The sequence below is a fragment of the Nuphar pumila genome, chromosome 13, assembly GCF_984573655.1.
Source record: "Nuphar pumila chromosome 13, dmNupPumi1.hap1.1, whole genome shotgun sequence".
Classification (NCBI taxonomy): Eukaryota; Viridiplantae; Streptophyta; class Magnoliopsida; order Nymphaeales; family Nymphaeaceae; genus Nuphar; species Nuphar pumila.
In genome coordinates this window covers 912,675-935,439 of record NC_143261.1, presented here as the reverse complement: position 1 = coordinate 935,439, position 22,765 = coordinate 912,675, and the positions used below count along the sequence as shown (strand labels likewise).

Genomic DNA, 22,765 nt, shown 5'->3' with positions numbered 1-22,765 from the left:
GTTTGCTCATCCTTGCAACCCGTTGCCAAAGTAGAACAATCGATCCTGATCATCCATTCTCTCCACTTTCAGCATTATCGAAGAGAATGCCTTGACATAGTCATGCACTGACCCTGTCTGTTTCAATGCCAGCAACCTTTTGTGGGTCATTTTCTCTTGATTTTTGAGTAGAAAGTAGTCTCACATTTCCTTCTGAAGGTCCTCCCATGAAACTATAACAACTAATACCCATCAAACATCACCCAAGCGACGTCTCCACCAGAGGGTCGCTTCATTCGCAAAGTACATTGTTGCGGTCCGTAGCCTATCTGCATCATCCTCTATCCTCGCAGCTTCTAAAAGTTGGTCCATCTCGTAGATAAAATTTTTGAGATCCTTTGAGTCCCACATGCCTTTATACTTTGCGGGCTCAGGTAGCCTGTAACGTGGTCTATCCACGTATGTCGCAACACAGCCAACCAGAGCAATTCTCAACTGCCACTCCAATTGTTCATTTTTTCGTCGAACAACATCCAATTCGGCAGCCAAGATGTTGAATCGACCCAACATATCATCAAATCTGGTGGAAAAGTCTTCCACTGAGTAGTTAAGTTTAGTGGCAAGACTTTCCACCGAGTCTTCCACTCCATCTACTGTTGTCTTGATCTCTGCATTGAAATCATTAAAAGCAACATGAGTTTCATTAACCAACTTCTCCATGTTGGTCACTGACCCAGTCAGCTCCGCATGCAAAAAGCTTCTTTATAGATACTTGAAAGCAAAGTCCATCAAGAGGGGAAGAGAGGGTCCGAATACACAGGGTTCTTAGGCCGTAAGGCATTGTAGGGCACTCTAGAGTGCCAAAGAGGTATATACATCGGAGCAAAAAGGTGAAAAACATGGCGGTCCAGAACACAGAGCATGGTTTTTTATATTGGCTATTGTGAATGTTGCAGGCAACCTTGTAGGCACGTTTGAGCATGCGAATGTAAAGAGGGCATTCCATCTTCAGAAGCGGCATGGGCATGTTGTCTGCGCAGGCATGCACTATTGTTGGTGTTGCGAGTGTTGTGGGGTGGCCTCATAGTCACAAGTGAGACATGCGAGAGAAGAGGGCACTTGGTGTTCGTGGGTGATTGGTGTGCTTGGTTTGGGATGGATGTACAATGTCTAGTGTTGCTAGTATTGCAATAAGGCCTGGTAGACATAACCTGTCGTGGGGTGTTGAGTGTATTTGGCATTCAAGTAGGTAGCATATCCCCATAGAATGGGATGTACCTGCATTGTTATGTGTTGCTCTGAAACAGGCAAGGGTAGTGTGAAACACTATTGAGTAAAAAATGTATTAGGTGTACTAGCGAGTGGTATAGGTTGGACTATCAGTGATGTGCGCAGAGCCATACCTGTGTTTTATGGGGCCTGAGGCAGAGGGAAAAAATGGGCCCCCTATTAACAGTAGGAGTTCAGGGGCAGTGCCTCTGAATTTTTTTTAAAGAATCAAAATAACAATAAAATTTGCATTCACATTAAACAAATATAATATTCCAAATATTTATATTATATTAAATAAAAATGTATAAAATATTTATATAAACTACCTAAACAATGGGCCCCTAAAATTTTTTTGGGCCCAGGGGCCCAAGCCTCATTGGCCTCTTTACAGGTCCGACTCTGGATGTGCGGTGGTAGCATAACATGCGATAAACAATGATAGTGATGTTGATGTGATGGTGCATGACAACATAGATGTGTGCTGGTCTGCATTATGTTGGGTCGATAGATTGGAGGATGCCTATGGAGATTTGGTTAAATACCTCTCAACTTGGCATACGAGTATCCTACTCATAGCGTTTGGTACACACAAAGCAGAGTGTGAGTTAGGGTTAATTTCCTTAGGAATCACACTAGGTGGTTCCAACTATGCATGGTAGCATGAGACCGAGCAAGTGAATGCCTTGGCGTCAATGAGTGATTTGGGTAGTGTTGCTTACTAAGACATGTATTTATCAACTGGCCACACAGTTAGGGGTCGTCAACAACCTTTTATTGTAGTGAAACAAGTATTCTAAGTGACACTTTTCAGAGGATGCATCGCAACCTAAGTGGCACTATGTTGCTATTGGATTTGTTTGTTGGTTTGTAGGGGCGTAAACATTGCCCCCTCTTCGAAACTTAAATGACAACTACTTATGCACATTCACGAAGAGCACTGAGGGTGCTGCATATGGGAAAGTACGTGGGTTCATCGAATGGGTTAAGTCATTGTGAACAGGGTGATGCATAGGGACAAGGACCATCTAGGCAGTTTCACATGGAATGATGTGCTGGACCAATGGTCATTAGGCTGACTAGGTTGGGTTCACATGACACTGCATGGGCTCGCAAAAAGTTAGCCCATGACAATTGGTATCACAACGATACGATCATACAACATTGCTGATGGTTGAGCAACACACTACAGGCTCTTGTGAGGTGAGTTGTGTGGGTGTGTTGGTGAAGCTTGCAGTGAAGCTGTGTGAGGTCGTTTTGGTTCAGTGTGGGTATAAGAATGGTGATGCTTTTGATGGTATTGCTGATAGTTGGATGAGTGTTCCAGAGGCAAGCATGGTATGGGACATGCTGTGCATGATGGGGAACCAGTGATAGTCTGCAACATGGGAATCTGATAAGCTATTTTTGACCTGAGCAAAAGAGACCCTTTGTTTTAGCTAAGCTTGTGAATCAATGTGCAAGTGGTTTCATGCTTTGGGGGTACTTGTCACCACACATTGGCTGTAGACATGCTGTTGGGATGCAGGTGTTTTGTGCATCAGTGTTGGGGGAGTTGTAGGGACAATCAACTCTTATATGTTAAGGGCTCACACTTGCGTGATGCACTGAAGTGTCTCGAGGCAGAGGTAGCCTGTGTTGGAGTTCAATGTATTGTCACTCTTGAGGTGTTTGAAGGACCTCAGGTGATGACATACAATCATATCTTTGCGAGTGTTGGTTGGGATGGTCTCAGATTCTCCTTGGCAGCAGAAGGTAGCATTGTGGAACTCGATAACAGAACAAAGTTTTCAGATGGTTTCTTTCCCTCGTCGAGGCATGGGTAGCCATGAGAATTTGGAGGGACAACTTAATCCATGGGTGGACGTGGAACCCAAGTAAGACTCATGCCCTTTAGACAAAAAGGGCATAATTGATGTAGACCTAGTAGGAGGAGGCTTGATATGGGTTGAAGGCTCGAGCATCCGAGCTGGATTATGAGTTTAAGGATGTCACACATTGGGAAAACCAAAGCGAGACTAAGGGAATTTGGCGAAAGATATGAGACCCTTCTTCCACATAGTTCAAACTTCAATGGGGCGTCGAAGAATTAGGTAAGAGAGAGTGTTGCAGACTAGCTATGTAGCACAATCGAGCGTGCACACTGTATGGGACATAGCGACGTTTGGGCACTCACATGCATAGTATAAGATGTGTTTGTGGCATATATGTGTTTCATAGTTGGGGAAGCAACAAAAGGTAGTTGAGTGCACCATAAAAGCAAAGTAGGAAAGTCTTTTGATCACTATAGCATGAGGTGTGCATTGGATCAACTGCAGTAGGGTTGGACAATGACATGAGTGCATGGGTGTTGAGAGTCTAGTAAGGCAAATGAGCTGCAACATGTGACAATATGCAGGGTTAGTGGACAATGAATCCATTGCGGATAGAGTACCCCCTTATCTCAGTTTTTTTTTATAAAACACGTTAGAGTAAGTGATAAATGCCAGTTTTGTTAAAAAAAAAGGCTCTAGGTTTGAGGTTTGTTAGCTGTAGAGGGTTGCATAAGTGTGGCGAATTGTTGTCGAAGTGGCTTAAGGTGCATCGTGGTCTGGGACAGGGTGTGTCAAGAGTTGTGATGGCAAGTGAGAAGCCAGGAGAGTATCTCATGAGAATGGAAGTCCAGGTACTGGGGGGATCAACACTAGATGGCATGCCGAGCGGGCATGAGGCATGCCCAAGGGTAGGGGTCTTTGAAGCATTGAGGATGGTTGTACATTTTGGAAAGAAAATTATTCTTCTGAAGAAGCAACTTGCGAAAGAGGTAACTTGACGGAAAGTGTGCAAGAAGATGCAACATGCTATGTTGAGGGCAGAAGGGCTGCTTCAGTTAGGGACTCATACTAATAAGGAGCTTGGTGGAGTTCTCTAGGGCAGGAGGGCTGTTGTGTTGAGAGCAGCATGAAGCAAATTCTTCAATTATCACCCATGGTTGAGGACAACAAAAAACAAATAATGGCAATTGCTTTCACACATTTATGAAGAGCACCAAGGCTGTTGCACATGGGATAGTGTGCAGGGTCATCAAATGGGTTAAGTCACTATACACAGGGTGGTAGGTGGGGTTGATGCAATTACATATGAGGTGATGTGTGAGGCCAATGACCATTAGGCTGAGTAGTTTGGGTTCACCTGGGGCCACACAAGCCCATGAAAAAATATCCCATGACAGTGAATATATTTGGACACTAGTGTTCTCGACCCAAGACAAGAGTATATTTTTAATAGGGCACTGACATTGTCTCAGGCCGATCTTTCGGAATGGGGCATGTGTAGTGCAGAGCTCTACTGAGTGAAAAATGCATCGAGTGTAAAAATACGCGATATGTGTTCACTTGATCGGTAACGTGCAGTGGTAGCACAACATGCGATAGACATCAGTATCATCGTTAACGCATCACTGTGTGGCAGCACAGACGTGGAGCATTGTTCTGTTAAGCAATGCCAGTGGATCAAAGGATATTTCCTTTAGAGATTTAATTAAGAACCTTTCAGCTTGCAAGAATCCCATACGTAGCGGTTGGATGCATGGGGGTTAGGGCTGATTCCCTCAGAGATCACATTAGGTGATTCCAACCGAGTATGGTGACTCAAGGCAAGGCAAGTGAATGCCTAGGCATCAACAAATGAGTCTGGGTGGTGCTCTTCGCTATGATATTCAATCATCAACTGGTCTTCGGACTGACGGCCACAATGTCTTGTTCCTTTAGTGGCAAGGTTTTGTTGTGTTGTGCGCATGGAGCTGCAATACGCTTCATGACACGCAAGACTAAGGCAAAGTTTGTGCCTCTTTCAAAAGTGATAGATGGTATGCGACGACTATGCATTAAGTGACGTGGACTACATGAAATACGCATTTGGAAATGCGCTTTATCAGCTTCCGCTACGCAGCTGTGCACATGGTGGTCTGCAAGGCCAATGAAAATGATTCAACATATGAAAATGTATTGGTACGCGGCCTTTGGCCGTTAGGCTGGCCAGCTTGACGTGTTGCGGGTTTGCGCTGCATTCTATGCTCGTGATAGAGCGATAAAAAGGCTTTCAGCGACAGAGAAGGATCATCGCGCCGCACTGACTTATTAAAAAAAGTAAGCCCATGACAAATTGACATCAGAGCAGAAAGATTCACGAAGACCTTGTTCTTCATTATGTGCGATACTGTAGAGGATAATGATGGTTTATCTTAGTTACACAATTTTTTGCAACTGAAGTGTGGTTGACCAAGCACAGAAGCAAGATATTGGCAGGATGATATGAGACATCTTGTCGATGACAAGCAAAAGTGTAAAGTTTCTGTTAAGTTGGCTAAGGGAACGTAGATAAGCCAACAAATTTTATCAGTTGTGCGTTAGGCTCACAGGTAGAGTGTGACGTTTGCCTTGTGTATGAAGAGAATACACGTTGGATTCAGTTGAATGGATTTGCACATTTAGGAGACTCAATTAAACTTTTAGATACTCTCCCAAGATTGTGGGTTAGCGGAGTGCCCACGTTGAGCAAAATGCTCGTTGTTTTGGTCCCTTGAGTTGACAGATCCTCAATGGATTGTGTGTGTAGAAAAAGTTATTGTTCGTGGCTCGTTGGTTTCTGCGAAAATATTTTATTGACTCTAAGAAAGAGTTATAACATGCTGGCTTCAGAAGAAGAGTTCCAACGTTAGGCCAAAGGTGCCCATGTGAGGATGAGTGCCTAGGAAGATGCTTTAAAGGACCACTTTGGGGTGATACGAAAGAAGACATCCCCCACTTGAGGACTAGTTTGGACCATTATAAAACTGCAAGTTGGTGCTTAAGGGAGTTGATATCCCTGCGACACGCATTGGTGGTCGTCTTTCTCTGTGAGGACCACAAAGGGCTTGGACTTGCCCTTGCTGGAGTTGGAAGGCACCCCAACCATGAGCATGAAGATGACAAGTTTGTCGTGTGGGCGAGGATGACCCGTTTGTGTTTGAGAGTGCACTGGAATTTTTACAAATTTTGAAAAATTTGGGGTGTTCATAGGGTCTCACGAGCAAAGAATGCTCGATGTTGATAATGTAGAAGATTGTTGTCTAAGTGATCAGAGATGCATTAAGAAATGCGACTTGACGTGTTAAAAATTGCAGCGATGGTGAATGTAATCCAAAACAAGTTAAGCATGCTGAAGAAAAAGATTAAACCAAAGATAAGTATAAAGAGAAATTGACATATTAGTGAAAACTGTGTTCTTACCTGCACCAACATTGTCAAGGACGACAATGGTTTTGGATGGGGGAGAATGTTTCGGGCCGATCTTTCAGAATGAAGCATGTGCAATGCAGAGCTCTACTGAGTGAAAAATGCATCAAGTGTAGGAATGCGCGGTATGCGTTCGCTTGATCGGTGATGTGCAGTGGTAGCATGACATGTTATAGGCATCGTTATAGTCGTTAGTGCATCACTGTGTGGCGGTACAGACATTGAGCGTTGTTCAGTTAAGTAGTGCCAGCGGATCATAGGATGTTGTCTTTAAAGATTTGATTAAGGACCTTTCGGCTTGCAAAAGTCTCACACGTAGCGGTTGGATGCACGGGGGTATGTGTAGGTTAGGGCTAATTCTCTTAGGGATCACATTAGGTGATTCTAATCGAGTATGGTGACTCAGGGTTAGGCGAGTGAATGCCTAGGCTCCAGCGAATGAGTCTGGGTGGTGCTCTTTTCTATGGTGTTCAATCATCAACTAGTCTTCGGACTAGGGGCCGCAAGGTCTTGTTCCTTCAGTGGCAAGGTTTTGCTAAGTTGTGCGTATGGAGCTGCAATACGCTTTATGTCAGGCAAGACTAAGAAAAAGTTTGTGCCTCTTTCGAAAGTGATAGCTGATATGAGACGACTATGCACACTAAGCGCCATGGACTACATAGAATGCACATTTGAAAATGTGCTTTATCAGCTTCCGCTAGGCAGCTGCACACGAGGTGATGCGTAGGGCCAATGAAAATGATTTAGTACATGAAAATGTGTCGATACACGGCCATTGGTCGTTAGGCTGGCCAGCTTAGCGCATTGCGGGTTTGCGATGCATTCTATGCCAGTGACAAAGCTCTAAAAAGGCTTGCGGTGATAGGGAAGGACCGTCACACTGCACTGACTTATTAAAAAAATAAGCCCGTGACAAACATGGACATCCTAAAATGGTTTTGTGGTCCTTTTCTTTTGGTGGTCTTTCATATCTATCAATGATTTAACCACTTAGCATGGTATCGAAGAGAGTCACGAGATCAAGTGAGCTGTGGCTCGATTGGGTGATGATTGACTAATATTGCAATGGGGCATGTGTCCCTTTAAAAATTCTATTTGTTCACTTGTTAGCGAAAGGGACGTTTTCCATCAAGAATTGGTCGGTCACCGGGCTGATCATATAACATCATGGTAAGGAATTGGATCGAGACGATTAGAATTAAATACCCAGGGATCTTGATTATGTGAAGCATATGGACAAGCACATGAAGACTCTAGAAAGGCTGGAACGTCCCATGATGGAAATTATCTCAAATAATCATGGAAGTGATATGGATTTACTAGAATCATCTATTCCTAAACTATTTTCCTACTATCATGGGTTTCCTAAACTATTTTCCTACAGTCAAAGGAAATATTTGCATGCATCCTGTTTTAACAGATGTATACTCCATGAGAACATACATAAAAATTAAAATGGTTCAAGCTCTCACGGTGGATAAGTGAGAAGCTGAGTTGTTTGTTTGTTTTTCCCCCTCGCCGTAACATTTTTTTTTTCTTTTTGCTTCGTGCAAACAAAGCATTAACTCGTCGCTATTCACTTACAGGACATGACTTTTCAGATGTCCGCTAATGTCAATGTTCACTAGCTAGGCTTGACTTGACTTGAAGTGGATGTCTTGGATTAACCCAAGCATCAAGGTACGAGCTTGTAACTACATCCAATATATGCTTGCCTAAAAGACAAAAAGAAAAAAAAAAAAACGTTTTGGTTGAAACCAAGGTGGTGGTTCAGCTAGGTGACAAAACATGTTGGTACCTCAAATACAAAAACAACTTATGAGTGATTGGACTTGATGGCGTTGTATCAACAATTATGCCTCCCGGAGATCAGTGATGAGGGTTACGAGAATCTTAGTTTGGAGTCTAGGTAATTCGGGCCAAGTGGGCAAGACACACATTTGCGAGTAACCTAAATTTAGGAGACCCAAAGCTTGTGCTGGTGGTGCTAGCAGAGATGCACTTTGGTTTGCATACTGGTGTTGTTAAAAACACGTCTTAAGGCACAAAAAACGTGTCTCGCCTTAAGAGGCCTTTTTTGCCTTGAGACACATGCAAATAGCGGACTCAAAGTGAGGTGCACACCTCATTCAACACAGGTCAAATGGGGGTCAAAGCCCCATTTGACCAAAATTTAGGGTTGAGCCCGACTCACTCTCCCTCTCTCTCGAGCTCGACTCTTCCTCTTCTCTCTTGCCTGTCAACTCCCTCTCTCTTTGCTGCCTTACCCTCTCGTCTCTCCCTCTTCTTTCTCGCTTCTCGTCTCTCCACTATGTCTGCATCTTGCCCCTCTCTCTTTCTCACTCTCTCTCTTTTCTCTTGCTTGTCGTCTCTCCCTGTCTCTTGGGTCTTTTCTTTAAGAAGAACTTGAGCTCTATTCTCTCTCTGCCGACAAGTGATTTTTTTCTGTATTGATGATTTTTTTGTAATTATATCATTTTTTTCTGTATTGATGATTTTTTTCAATGTTGTTGCTGTCTATTGCAATCTGAATCATGCTTTTTTCTGTATTGATAATTTTTTGGTAATTATATCATTTTTCTGTATTGATGATTTTTTTCAATGTTGTTGCGGCTGTTTATTGCAATATGAATCATGTTTTTTTTTTTATATTGAGGATTTTTTTTTGTAATTATATCATTTATTTCTGTATTGATGATCTTTTTTCAATGTTGCTGTCTATCTAGAAGGGCAGATGGGCGATGCAATCTAAATCATGCTTTTTTTTCTGTATTGATGATTTTTTTCAATGTTGTTGCTGCTGTCTATCTACAAAAGCAGATGGGCCTTAGATGCGATTTGAATAATTCTTTTTATCTGTATTGATGATTTTTATTTTGAATCTTGTAATTTTATCAAAAAAGACAAAGCAAAAAACCCAAAACAAGCTATTTGTTTATTTTCTATTTCTTATTGGTTGTTGCTTCATCAATACAGCATTTCTTTTATTTATTTGTATTTATAGATATTTTTAAAGGTTTTTTAGTTTTTTTTTAAAAATTTGAGGCTTATGCTTTACGCCTCACTTTAGTTTTTTGTGGAGTACTATGCTACGCCTCAACGCTTTTCACAACATTGTTGCAGACTAATTCAATGTAAGAGACACAATTAACCTGGTTTTGACTTTCTAGCCATTTTGACCGCACCCTACTTTTAGCTTAAACTCGCAACCTAGTTTAGTTTAATTCAACATAAGTGGTTGCCTTGATTCAGTATTTGGTAGCTTGGCAATCACATGCGATTAAGTGAATTTAGATAAAGATGACTTGAGGCGGACTACAAAAACCATTGCAAAAATCCATATTCAGAGACTAATTCCAAATGTTTTTTACAGGCATTTAAGGGCAGTAAAAAAATACTTTTTTAGATTCATTCACTCATTTTCTTTAGAAAAAGATTTTTCACTATAAAAAAACTAGAAATAAGGAGAAACATGAGTAAACTTTACGAGTTTACTCTGCCCATAAATAATATGTAGATGGTCTGCCTAATCCTAGGTTTATAAAAAAAAATAATATATAAATGGAAAAGTTTGGAGATCCAAAACAGGCCCACTCTTCCTTAAACTTTTGAATTCTAAAACGTGGATAGGAGATCGCTCAAAACTCGTCATAAGTTTCCTGGTAAAGTTGGCAGCTCACAACCTTTTTACTTTGACTTCCAAAACTAAATCTACCTACTTCGATAAAGACATATCATTTATGATGTTCTCCTCTGACCTAGTTTGTACAGTTGTGTCTAGAGTCTGTTTTGCTTTGGTTGAGTCTTGATGCAAAGTGTTGAGTCACTTGTAACTTTCTATGGGCCACCCTTGCACTTTGGTTCAGGTTGATCAATACCCTTAAGGATTAGCCCATAGATTTGAACTGTAATGAGCCTGCAGGCAAAATTGTAAATGAATGCAAATGCGTTGAGCTTTCTTTTGTTCACCTTCGTTGTGATTACTTTTAAGTGATTGTAATTTATCTCCTTTCTTCTTTCGTTCTCTTGCACTCAGAGTTATCTAAGCTTCCGCAAGCGGCAAGTGAGCGTCTGAAAGACTTGTGGCGGTAAAGAAGGACCGTCATGCAACACTGAACTATTGAAGAAATAGGCTCATGACAAGTGGTATCAGAACCCGTTCTTGAGTTGGGGAAGGGACTCTAGAGTTGGTGTCGAGAGATACACCGAGAGACTGCGATTTGTGAGCAAGACATCATGGTGCCCCATTACAACTTGCATAGCACCAAAGGTAAGGCATTTGCCGAAGCCGAGAAGATGGGTTGACCTCAGAGCCATGAGCAGATCCGAGACTGTCAATAGACTGGTGGCAGATGTGACTTTGCATGAGAAAGCGATTTCATGCGTAGTTGAGTTATTTAGAGGACTGAACAACGTGATGATAAGCCTGTGAGAGCAGGTGAACTTACTGATGGGACATGTTACTTCGCAGACTATCATGGTGACCATCTTGCAGACTGAAGTAGGGGAGCTTCAGTTGAAGAACCACACTCTGCAACGAACAATGACCCTAAACGACGAAAATAACGATAGGCCATCAAAGATAGATGTACTGAGGTCAGCGAAGTTCAATAGTTCAAGAGATAGCAAGGACATAGAGAACTTTCTGTTTTAGGTGAAAGACTACTTGGACATTCAGAATGTATTGGCCAAGGACCTTATGGTGAAGACAATAACAACTCTACTTGATGAAGATGCTATAGCTTAGTGGAGAAGAAAACATAGCAACATAAAAAGAGGGCAATGTATAATTGATACCTTTGAAGCCTTCAAAATTGAGCTATAAAACTACTTTATGCCGATGAATGTACAACGTCAAGCTTATCGAATGATGTTGAACTATTGAACTAGTGAAAAGACAAAAATACCCCTACAATCTGAAGAAGGTTGTATCAACCTAGTTTAAGATTTGTTTTAGTCAATTTTTAATTTGTTCTAAGTGTGTAACTTAATTATAGATGTTTTGAATTTATTGTAAACAATTACAATATTAATAAATTGAAATTGTTAGATTTAAATTGAATATCATCATGTTCCCTGAGGATTCGACCCATACTTGCCATGAAAGTGGAAAATTGGTTTTTATATTTTTGGTTGACGATTTTTCAAAACTTTATTTGAAAAAAATTATTTTAAAAATACAACTGCAAAAACATCAATCACCTACCAAAGAATGTTTTTGTCTAAATATTCAAAAATTGGAAACAAAATTATGGTACAAAAGACTTGGCCATCCTCATATGTCTAAAATCCAATACTTTCAAAGTTTGGGAAAATTTTATAATCCTAAAAATTTTGCTTGTAAAGATTGCATTTTTGGTAAAATGAAAAGATTATCTTTTTTTAGTAGAACCCGTCTCTACAAAACCTCTTGAGTTAATACATTCGGATGTTTAGAGACCCGCATCAGTTATCTCTAAAGGCGGCTATGCATATTATGTCATCTTTGTTGATGATTTTTCTAGACACACTTGAATTTATTTTCTTAAATATAAATCCGAAGCTTTTTCTCACTTTTAGATATTTCACAAGATGGTTACAAACAAATTTTAGAGTAATATCTTCATCTTTCACACCGATTCAGGGGGAGAATTTATGTCTAGAGAATTTAAAAACTATCTTAGTTTATATGGCATTACTCATCAACGATCATGCCTACACACCCCTCAACAAAATGGTCTTACAAAATGCAAGCATCATCACATTATGGAAACCACTCAGAATTTGCTAATTGCAAGTCAAGTTCCAAAAGGGTTTTGGGCTGAAGCAACTCTAACTGCCACATATCTCATCAATAGAATGCCATCTTCTTCTTTAAAAAATATATCTCCAATTGAAAAACTTTATGATTTAGCACCAGACTACTCTAGATTGAGAGTTTTCGGTTGCAAGTGTTTTGTATTTACAAACAAATATGATAAATTCTACCCTTGTGCTATCCCATGTGCCTTTTTAGGATATGCTGAAAATAAAAAAGGCTACCGATGCTATGATCTTCAAAATGATAAATTATATCTATAAAAAAATGTGTCTTTTTTGGAAAAAGAAAGTTTTTTTGAAAGTGAAAAATCTAAGGATATTACTGAATATTGTTTTTTAATTGATTTAACTTCAAAATTTGATAAAGAGGATTTTGAATGTAACTTTGACAATGATCAAAACCCTATTATGTTTGAAACTGATAGCAAAGAACAAACCAGTAGGGTTGTTGGTCTGCAATATTCAAGACGAAGAGTTGGAGAGCAACCCGCTCCATTTGCATTAGAAATGTTTTATGAAGTTCTCCCTCGAAGGTCTTATAGAATTTCTAGACCTCCAAACAAATTTATTTCTTATGACTCTTTTTCACCCTCATATAGGGCAACCCTTGCATTAATCCAATCCCATGTTCAACCTTCTTCTTATTCTGAAGCAAAAAATCATGAAGAATGAGTTGAAGCCATGAAAACATAATTGGATGTATTAGAAAAGGCCAACACTTAGTCCATTCAAGACCTTCCTCTTAGAAAGAAACCTATAGGCTGTAGATGGGTCTATAAAGTCAAAACCAAAAGCGATGGGACCCTGAAAAGATATAAGTCACGACTCGTAACCAAAGGTTATGCTCAAGAGTATGAAATTGACTACGAAGAAACCTTTGCCCCTATGACCCGTATGACCACAATTAGAACTTTAATTGCTTTGACTTCTATAAAAAAATGGCCTATATTTTAAATGGATGTCAAAAATGCTTTCTTAAATGAGAGTCTTGTTGAAGAAGTCTACATGGACGCTCCGCCTGACATTTTTATCCCCAAGGGCAAAACTCTTCGTCTTGATAAGGCTCTTTATGGTCTCAAACAGGCACCAAAAGCCTGGTATGGCATATTTAGTCATGTTATGATTGATATTGAATTTCATTCTTGCTTGACTGACACTGCCTTATTTATTAAGAAATCGGATGCAGATATCATCATTCTTCTTCTTTATGTGGGTGATATGATAATTACTGGAGACGACAAATAGGGAGTTGCCAATATCAAAATTCTTCTTAAAACTCATTTTGAAATGTCTGACTTAGGATTATTGAGATATTTTTTAGGAATTAAAGTTGCTCATTCCCCTCGTGGGTATTTTATGTCTCAATCTAAATTCGCATTTGATATTGTTTACAGGTTTAGCATTACAGACGATAAGTTGATGATCCTACTCTGTTCAGACACCTTGTTGGAGCACTTTCCTATCTCTCCATCACTCGGTCGGACATTATACATGTTATACACACAACTAGTCAGTTTCAGCATGCTCACACTTCTGTTCACATGTGAGCAATTTTACGTATTATTAGATATTTAAAGAGTTCTCTTTTACGAGGACTCTTCTTGTATGCTTCATTATCATTAGATTTAATTGCTTATATTGATGCTGACTGGAGAGGTGATCCTAATAATAGGCACTCAACCACTGGTTTTTGTGTATTTTTAGGTGAATCTCTAATATCGTGGAGGTGGAAGAAGCAGCAGAAGGTTTCTCTATCCTCAATTGAAGCTAAATATAGAGCCATGACAACCACCACAATGAAAGTCGTATGGCTCAGGCGATTGCTTGCTGATATGGGAGCTGCAATAACACAAACTTCACGAATGTGTTGTGACAACAAGAGTGCAATCTACATTACAAGCAACCAGCCGTTCTATGAATGTACCAAACATATTGAGATGAATTGTCACTATGTTAGAGAAGAGTACTTGCATGAAACCATTGATCTGCCATATGTTACGTCAGAATACCAGTTAGTAGACTTCTCCACTAAACCTCTTGCGGCTCCCCGATTTCACTTCCTCTTACACAAACTTTCGCTCATTGTACCATAAGTTTGAGAGGGAGTGAGTGTTAAAATGTACATATATATAATAATACTATTATTATTATATATTTTTGTATATAATATTTTTTGTTTTCCTTTATTTTTTTCCTTTTGTTTTATTATCTAGTTCGATTAGAACTAGATAATAGAATTTGGTCAAGTTCCGGTTGAAACTTGACCAAACTTTTAGTCGTTGAAACTAGTCCAACGGATAGAATTCTAGCCGTTGGACTAATCCAACGACTAGAAGGGAGAGCTCCTTATGAGCTCTCCCTCTTGCTCTTGTATAAATAGGGGTGCAGCCCCTTATGTAAAATACTTCTCCTAAATGCTTTTTAAGCATTTCATTTTATGAATAAATTCCTTTCATTATTGTCTTTTTTCCATATTTACCTTTTTGTGGGTTTTGCTTAGTGTCTTTTAGACACTTCCCTTGCACGATTCTAGTGCTTTCTTGGAAGAGCACCATTTCATTACAAAAATAACACTCACAAATGGGCACAAATGCACAAAGGCATAAGAAGAATATATTATTGAGAGGGAGAGAGAGCTTTACAAAAAGCTTAAATGCACAGGGGGATTTATCTCCTATTTATAAACAAGAGAAGGGGGCTGGCCGGCTGTTGGACCAGCTCCAACGGCTGGTCAATCCCATGGTCAACCCTAAAAAAAAAAAAAAAAAAGAAAATACAAAAAGAAAAAATCAAAAAAAGGAAAAGTACAAAATGTAGTCTATATATATATACACATATATATAGTTAAATATATATGTATTTACACAAAATCTATAATAATTTTAACAATAACAATATGGGTATGCTGGTTATTTTGAAGTAACCATGTTACATAGAGGGTGCTGAAGCCCCAAAACCTTTCAGATATCTGTAGAACCTATTTCACATGGACTCTTCAGAGCAGGGGCGGCATGCAACATGGCTGGGTGCAGGTCAATAAGTGTGGGGAACATATCTGACCATTTTGGATGCAATCAGATCTAACCAATTCCGAAGTTGTCAAGTTAAAAAAAGAAAAAAAACCATTAAAAACTGAAAAAAAAACTTATAATGTATAGTTACATGTAGCGGAACCCTCTACCCTTCCCATCTGCACCTGCACCTGCACTGATATAGTGTAGAACCTTTCATCTCCAGTTCCACTGTCATCATTGTTGTTGCTGTTGTTGCTGTTGTTGCTGTTGTTGGGGTTTTCATATTTAATTTCTTTATTTTGTGATTTTTTTTAAGCAACACTTCCAGAGACTGACTATTCCTATTATCAGAGATGCTATTGTATCTTGGATTAAGAAGAAAACGGGGTCTTCCGTTCACAACATTACCAGTATTGAAGATGCTCAAAATGTGCTAAGTGCTGACAGTGTATTGGTTCTGGCCTTCCTTGATTCTTTAGTGGTACTTTCTTGCTTAACTTTTCCCCTCTTCAATATATAAATTTTCTTGTTGTTTTATTAGCATGCCTTCTATTGGTATGATTATTCAGGTTTGACCTTAATTTTGGTTTATTGGTAGACATTCTCTTGTTATGAACTTCAAATGTCACCTTGTAATTTTTACTAGTAATTTTGGCTAATATATTTGTGCCACTGTTCAATTTATTCTGAAATTAGGGGCCTGAGAATGTGGAGCTTTCTGCTGTCTCAAGACTGGAAGATGGGGTAGCCTTTTATCAGACTGCGAGTGAGGATGTTGCCAAGCTTTTTCATATTGATCCAAAGGCAAAGCGTCCTTCACTAGTCGTGCTGAAGAAGGAAGCTGAAAAAATAAGTCATTTTGGTTAGTGACTCCACTTCCTCCGTCCACAAATTTTAGATCTTATAATATTCAAGTTTTTGAATAGCATCTTAGTTTGTGAACCTTTCTTTTGTTAGATGGAGAGTCTAGTAAATCTGCAATAGCTGACTTTGTGCTTGCCAACAAGCTTCCTTTGATGACCACCTTTACCAAGGAATCTGCACCTTCTCTTTTTGATAATCCAATAAAGAAACAGGTATTCACTCTTGCTGGACCTTTCTACATTTTGTCTTCTTTTTGGTTGCTGTAGTTACATGTGGACATTATTTTTCTGTCACATTCTTTAATCATTTAGATACAACTCTTCTTTTTTCCTTTTTTTTCCAGATTTTGATCTTTATACATTCGAAGGATCATGAAACATTCATGCCAATCTTCCAGGATGCTGCAAAGCTTTTCAAGGGAAAGGTAATTGTGTTGATTTTTGCCATGTTGAATGCTTTACCTTTGATTGTGGTTCATCATTCAACATCCTAATAATGACTTCGCTTGGCTTCTTTTGACATCTTGCATCTCATGTGTCTCTTCCCTTTTTCAACATTCCTCTTGTTTACTGCATCTTCTCTTTGTCCATCTGGATATGGACAATGAAGATGTTGGAAAATCAGTTTCGGAATACTTTGGTGTGACGGGAGAAGGTCCAACAGTAAGTCACTTCCCCTTGTTTCCATCATCTGTTACTTGGTAGCTTGATTACAGATAGCTGTTACACATTTGTCTATGTAGGTTCTGGCATACTCAGGAAATGATGATGCCACAAAATACAAGCTTGACGGTGAAGTGAATTTCAGTGCTCTTAAGGTTGGTTAAATTCTTTTTTTCTCTCTCATAAAACAGTGATTTGACTGGGGAGTTGGGATTTTTAACCTGACTTAGGTGATGTGTGGGAAGAAGGGCATTGTCTTATTCTTGAAGAGTCTTGACTCAAAAGGACAACCTTGAATCTGCAAAGGGCTCTTTTAGTCCATGAGGAAAAAAATTTCTTGAATCCACAAAGGGCTCTTTTAGTCCATGAGGAAAAAAATTTCTTGAATCCACAAGGGAAAATAAACGTGTAGGATAATTCAGTTACATCTTATAAAAAACTTTGTATAGCCTCTTTTATAATTTAAAAGTCCTTAAAAAAAACTTGTCTACAGCTATTGTTATTTTGATAAAGAATCTATCTAATCGAAGTGAATCTTATCCAAAATATGAAGCAAAACTTATTAAAGTAGTAAATTAGCAATAGAACGATACCCTTTTCTTAATTGGTATGGTGCTCTTCTGATTGGCTTGAGCCTAGTCATTTAAACTTTTTCTTGACGTGAAATGAGTAACTGCCCACTGATGTGGAGCAATCAGATAACAATGACTGGCATGTCTGAGCATTTTCCATGGCTTCAGAGTCTGGTAAGGGTGTATATCGGTTTAATAAAATGCAACATCAAAGTGAATTCAGAATTTCAGATTCTATGTTGAGGCCAGCTTGAATGATGTCTGGAAGGGTTCATCAGGCACGAGAACTCGTGCTGCTTTAAGTTTTGATATATACATAGTTGCCACTTATGATCATTGGGTATATGGACATATTCCTTTTCTTGCCTAGATTTTGCAAGATTCATGGAAAATGAAATTATACAGGGAAATTGCCTTGCAAAGATACTTTATAGTATTGGTGACTAACATATGTGTGTGCACACGTGCACACTTGTGTTTCTGTGTGTGTACATGCATCCTATCCACTGTCACCTATATCGGCGATATTTTGAAAATATCGTGAGAAATACCAATATTTTAAGGTAGCCGATATTAAAGGTAATACCTCACAATTCTTGGTAGTTCTTGTTCTTGCCATACCATCCTCGATAATTGTTCTGATTTTGGTTTCGATTATCTTGTCGATTCTTTCCTTGGGCATTCTGTTTGTCATTCTGATTATCATTCTATTTCTTGTCCCTCAAAGTTATCTTCTTTAGTTGTCTTTCCTTGAACTCAAGTTTTTGCTGAAATTCTGAAAGTACTTTTGTCGCTGCTATGGCGCTAGCAATATCCTAAGGCTTTTTCTTCTGCAGCTTTTGCTCCGCACAAGGTTGTAGTCCCATCATGAAATGAAGGAGACGATTTGTCTCTCCCATGTTTGTAATCTCCAACATAATGGCTAAATAGGTCTTGACATAGTCATGGATCGACCTAGTTTGTTTTAGACCCGTTATCTTATTATACGCCAGATAATTGGCATTCATTAGAAAAAAATGACTTCTCAACTCTCTTTTTAAGTAATCCCATGTATCAATGGTGCAAAGTCTTTTTTCTATGTCACTGTGTCTTCTTCTCCACCATACAATGCCATCATCAACCAACCGCATTGTGGTGGCTTGAATCTTAATCACTTCATCCTTGATATGACTTGGTTCGAGGAGTTCCTCCATCTTCCACAGGAATTTTTTACTTCCTTGGAGTCATGAGCACTAGTGAACTTCTTGGGATCCGAAACCTTTAGATGGGTGGTCGACGTCTCGACTGCACTATTACCATCAATTGTTGGCCAACGTTTCAGAGCTAAGATTCTACGGTCTAAAGCTTGGTTCTTTTGTTTCATACTTAACCATTGATCTCTCATAGTATCAAACTCGTCAATGATAGAGTCTACTCTATCTTCAAGCAACACAACCCTTCCTTGGAGGTCTTCATTTACAGTATTGAGCTCGTCATCGAGCTTTCAATAGCTAAGAGAGGCTTCAAACATGATAGCCTTCATCTCCTGCATATTTTGTAGGAGTCTTTCCACCATTCTTTTCAACTTGGTGGATTATGTCGAAGGAGCTTTCCAGACTTCTTTAACGACAGACGTCTCAATCCCCTTTCCTTTCTTACTCTTTGGCTTCGATGGTATCACCACACCAGAATCTCCATAAGCCATGATCAACGTTTGTCGCTTGATCGAGCGAAACTTGACAGATTTTACCTTGCCTAGGGTAAAATAAGCTCCGATACTACTTGTCGAGTTAAACTTCAAAGGCTCGTGTAGCATTGGGCAAACCTTGGTCCAATAAGTCTTAGCGAATTTCAAAAGCAACAAGTGGAGGCAGTATTGCATGCAAACATACAATTAAAAAGAGACAACAATCACATAGAGCAGAGAGAGTAAAGTGAAAAAGAGAAAGGAGCGTTCAACAACAATCAGTCATTGAATGCGAGAAATATACAATAATGTCAAGCACCACATTCTCATTAAGAGAAATGCAAAAGTACAAGTAATTAAATCTATACAAAGGGTTACAAGGCAAATAGGCCCTTGTGAGCCACACATGGCTTTCGGTAGTCTATTACAAGGCAACTCTGTGCAGAAAAAGAACGATCCAAAAAGCCTATCAAGCTCCCCCTCCGCATGAGATAGGAAGACGCGGAGAAAAATACAGTGACACCACAACCACCCTGCCTTATGTGTGTGCCTGTGTGTGGTGGGGGGGTTGGGGTGATCCATGGATACGGCCATATATGATATGATATGATTGCGAGTGGACCCGTCAAGCCGGGCAAGGCCAGAAGACAAAATATCGTGACATTTTTTGGGAAAAACTCTTTTTTTCTTAAAGTTTGCATTTCCTATTTTTTGTTTCTTTTATGTTTTAAAACCTTGAAAACATGTTTTTTATATTTTTGGAAGAAAACTAATGCAAAACTTATTATTTTTTTAGTTTTTTTGTTATTTATATTTTTTTCAAATTTTAAACTCCGGAGATATTCCCAAGATTTATCAACTTTTGAAAATCTCTCCCAGAAATGCCCTCACCAAGAAATTACCTTTAACAATATAGGTGACTATGATCCTAGCATATGTGTCTCTGTTTGTGCAATGCACACACATGAAGTTGTTCCTTACATTTATGTCTTTTTCTTTTTCAGGCATTTGGCCTGGATTTTTTAGAAGACAAACTTAAGCCATTCTACAAGTCGAAACCAATTCCAGAGAATGTAAGCTTTCCTCCTCTTCAGTTATTCTGTGGCTTCTCATAAACTTCTTCAACTGTCTTATCAATTTTGGATGCCCTCAGAATGGAGATGTGAAAATTGTTGTTGGCATCAATTTTGATGAAATTGTGCTGGATGAGTCGAAGGATATTCTTCTTAAGGTATGGAATGCCGGTCTTGTGCTGAAAGGGGAGGACAATTCTTAGATGTTCCATTTACTTATCTTTTTCTTAAAATTTTTTATACTTGACGTAGATCTATGCACCATGGTGTGGCCACTGCCAAGCGCTTGAGCCAACTTACAACAAACTGGCAAAACATCTGCGTGGTATTGATTCTCTTGTTATAGCCAAAATGGATGGAACTGCAAATGAACACCCCAGAGCCAAGGTCATTCATTTTCCTTAGATGTTGCTTACTTGCCTGATGCGTGTGAATAGAATTGAATAAAACGGAAAAGCGGAGCTCCACAACTCAAGTTGGAGATCATGGGATTCATTCTGCACTGCTTGTTGTGTGTTTGTGTTTAAACTGTTTTAGAACATGCAAAGGAAACTAACAACTGGTTCTAATTTGCAGCCTGATGGATATCCCACGCTTCTTTTCTTCCCTGCAGGCAATAAGAGTTTTGACCCGGTGAGTGAAATCACACCTCCTCTAACTTTTAAATGTATTACCTTTAGTGATCGAGAATAAAAGCTCAAAATGCTGCCATAAAAGGAGGTGAATTAACCAAAAGATGAAAGGTGATTTGGGAAAAAAAAATGTGATAAAGTTTCCATGTTGGCAGATAGTTATTGAGGCTTATTTCCTGAAGACGTTTTTCATAAAATCGTTCTCGCAGCTTGACACAACAATGTGTGGTTTGGAACAGATTGTTGTGGAGTCAGAACGAACAGTGGTGGCATTTTACAGGTTTCTTAAGAAGCACGCGTCAATCCCTTTTAAACAGCAAAGGCCAATAACAAAAGTGAGATCTGATACACCTGGCACCCACACTACCACAAAGGACATTAGTGAGGATTTAAAGGACGAATTGTGTTGCTGTTAAAGTTTTGTAGAGTTCTCCAAATTTATGAATAGGAAAGTTACTTTTTACACAAGTGGAGACGAGAACCAAACAGGGAGATAGTGTGCAGTTTTCCCCTCTGAACTGTGGCTTGGCACATCCTTAAAGTGACGAAAGCTAAGAGGCCTCAGAATATTTTTTTTTGCTGCACTTCTGGATTAATCACCATAGCTCTCTCTCTTCCTGCTATTTTCCTACTCTTGTTTGGTATCAGTACCTTTGTCTTGTTTGGCTGATGTTAATCACACAAATGTTTTCTATTAAGGCGTGTTCTCATTCCTATTCATGAAGCGAGCAGCACGTATGTGCTTGACTGCGCACAAGCACACACACGCTTAGTGGAATGCTTTGTGTTAGCTAAGGTAATTATGCATTCACCTTGTCAGTGAATAGTAATTTTCTAGATCATCTCTGTTTAGCTTTACAAATAATTTTCCTCTATAAACACTAAGCTGGCTATAGTCTTCTATATCTCTATTTGATGCTTTTTTTTTTAAAGATCTTTATTTTACTGAAAGCCATTGTAACAGAAATTATTGATCTACACGAGATTTTATCTCAGGTCATATGGATTAGAAACTTTATTATAGGTCTTGAGATTATAGATTTTATTAAGAGACTACTAAAAATCTTTTGTGATAATGAAGTTGTGTCTTTCTTGAATAACAACAAGAGTCCAATTGTTAAAGAAAAGATTTAGAATCATCTAATATGTATTGATACAATCGGTACAAATCAAATAACTGTAGATCCTCTTACTAAAAGGTTAGAACCAGAATTATATTATCAACATGTAAAGTTGATGAGTTTGTTTAGTTTCTTCTAATATATGACAATACATTATGGTTATATATGATCATATTTGTAAAACTAAATTAATTTTTTATGACTTTGTGTATTATTGATCTTGCATAAGGGATCTCTCATTTGGATAGAGAGAATAACAAAATAAAACATTAAAGGACCAATAAAATAGGTTAAAGATTGACATATTCATAAATATAATCGTAACATGCTAAAGCACTGAAAATGAATTATATTGTAGTGCATGAAAATATGACATTTAATAAAGAAATGTTCATCTCCATGACTCATATGATTCATTCTTGTGATATCGGATAACATGTTAACTCACGTAAAAATTGAATCGAGATAACAGTAAAACCTTAATAAAGTGTTTTTTCATATCAATGGGTAAGTGAGAGAATGTTGAAATATGAATCATATCCAACCTGATGTGACCCAGTTTAACATGGATACATCATGGGGTAACATGACTCATGGGAGTTACAAGCCAGTTATTGCAATTGCCCATGCAGGGTAACCATTGATTATGGTAACCTCTCACTACAAGCTTTTCTCAAAATGCTACAGAACAAACAATAACACATGTGATTGTTTTTTACTCTCTAGAGTTCGAGGGTCCTGCTCTCCTCTTGACTTAAGGCTTGGGCTCATCGAGGGCGTCGATAGGTTAAGGAGAATGCCAAACACCCGCATCAATGCTCCCTTCGCCCACTTTCGTTCATGACAGCTATCGGTATGT

At 38.9% G+C, this 22,765-nt stretch overlaps 1 protein-coding gene across 1 annotated transcript; it reads left to right on the top strand.

Moving 5' to 3' along the window:
• The first annotated feature begins 878 nt into the window (after positions 1-878).
• Positions 879-21,201, top strand: LOC149817438 (protein disulfide isomerase-like 1-4). The gene is made up of 16 exons (XM_089985367.1): positions 879-903; positions 948-1,019; positions 2,441-2,586; positions 2,793-2,933; positions 3,818-4,051; positions 15,633-15,797; positions 16,013-16,178; positions 16,274-16,392; positions 16,524-16,604; positions 16,756-16,842; positions 16,923-16,997; positions 20,085-20,153; positions 20,234-20,311; positions 20,406-20,540; positions 20,730-20,786; positions 21,025-21,201. The coding sequence occupies exons 1-16, from the start codon at positions 879-881 to the stop codon at positions 21,199-21,201; spliced, it is 1,827 nt and encodes a 608-aa protein (XP_089841493.1).
• Positions 21,202-22,765: the final 1,564 nt, after the last annotated feature.

Coding starts and splice junctions, on each gene's coding strand:
- LOC149817438 (XM_089985367.1), top strand. CDS start 879: ATGGCGGTCCAGAACACAGAGCATG. Junction 2,934..3,817: donor AGGTGTTTGAAGGACCTCAG/GTGATGACATAC, acceptor TTGTTGTCGAAG/TGGCTTAAGGTGCATCGTGG. Junction 16,179..16,273: donor TGAAAAAATAAGTCATTTTG/GTTAGTGACTCC, acceptor TTCTTTTGTTAG/ATGGAGAGTCTAGTAAATCT.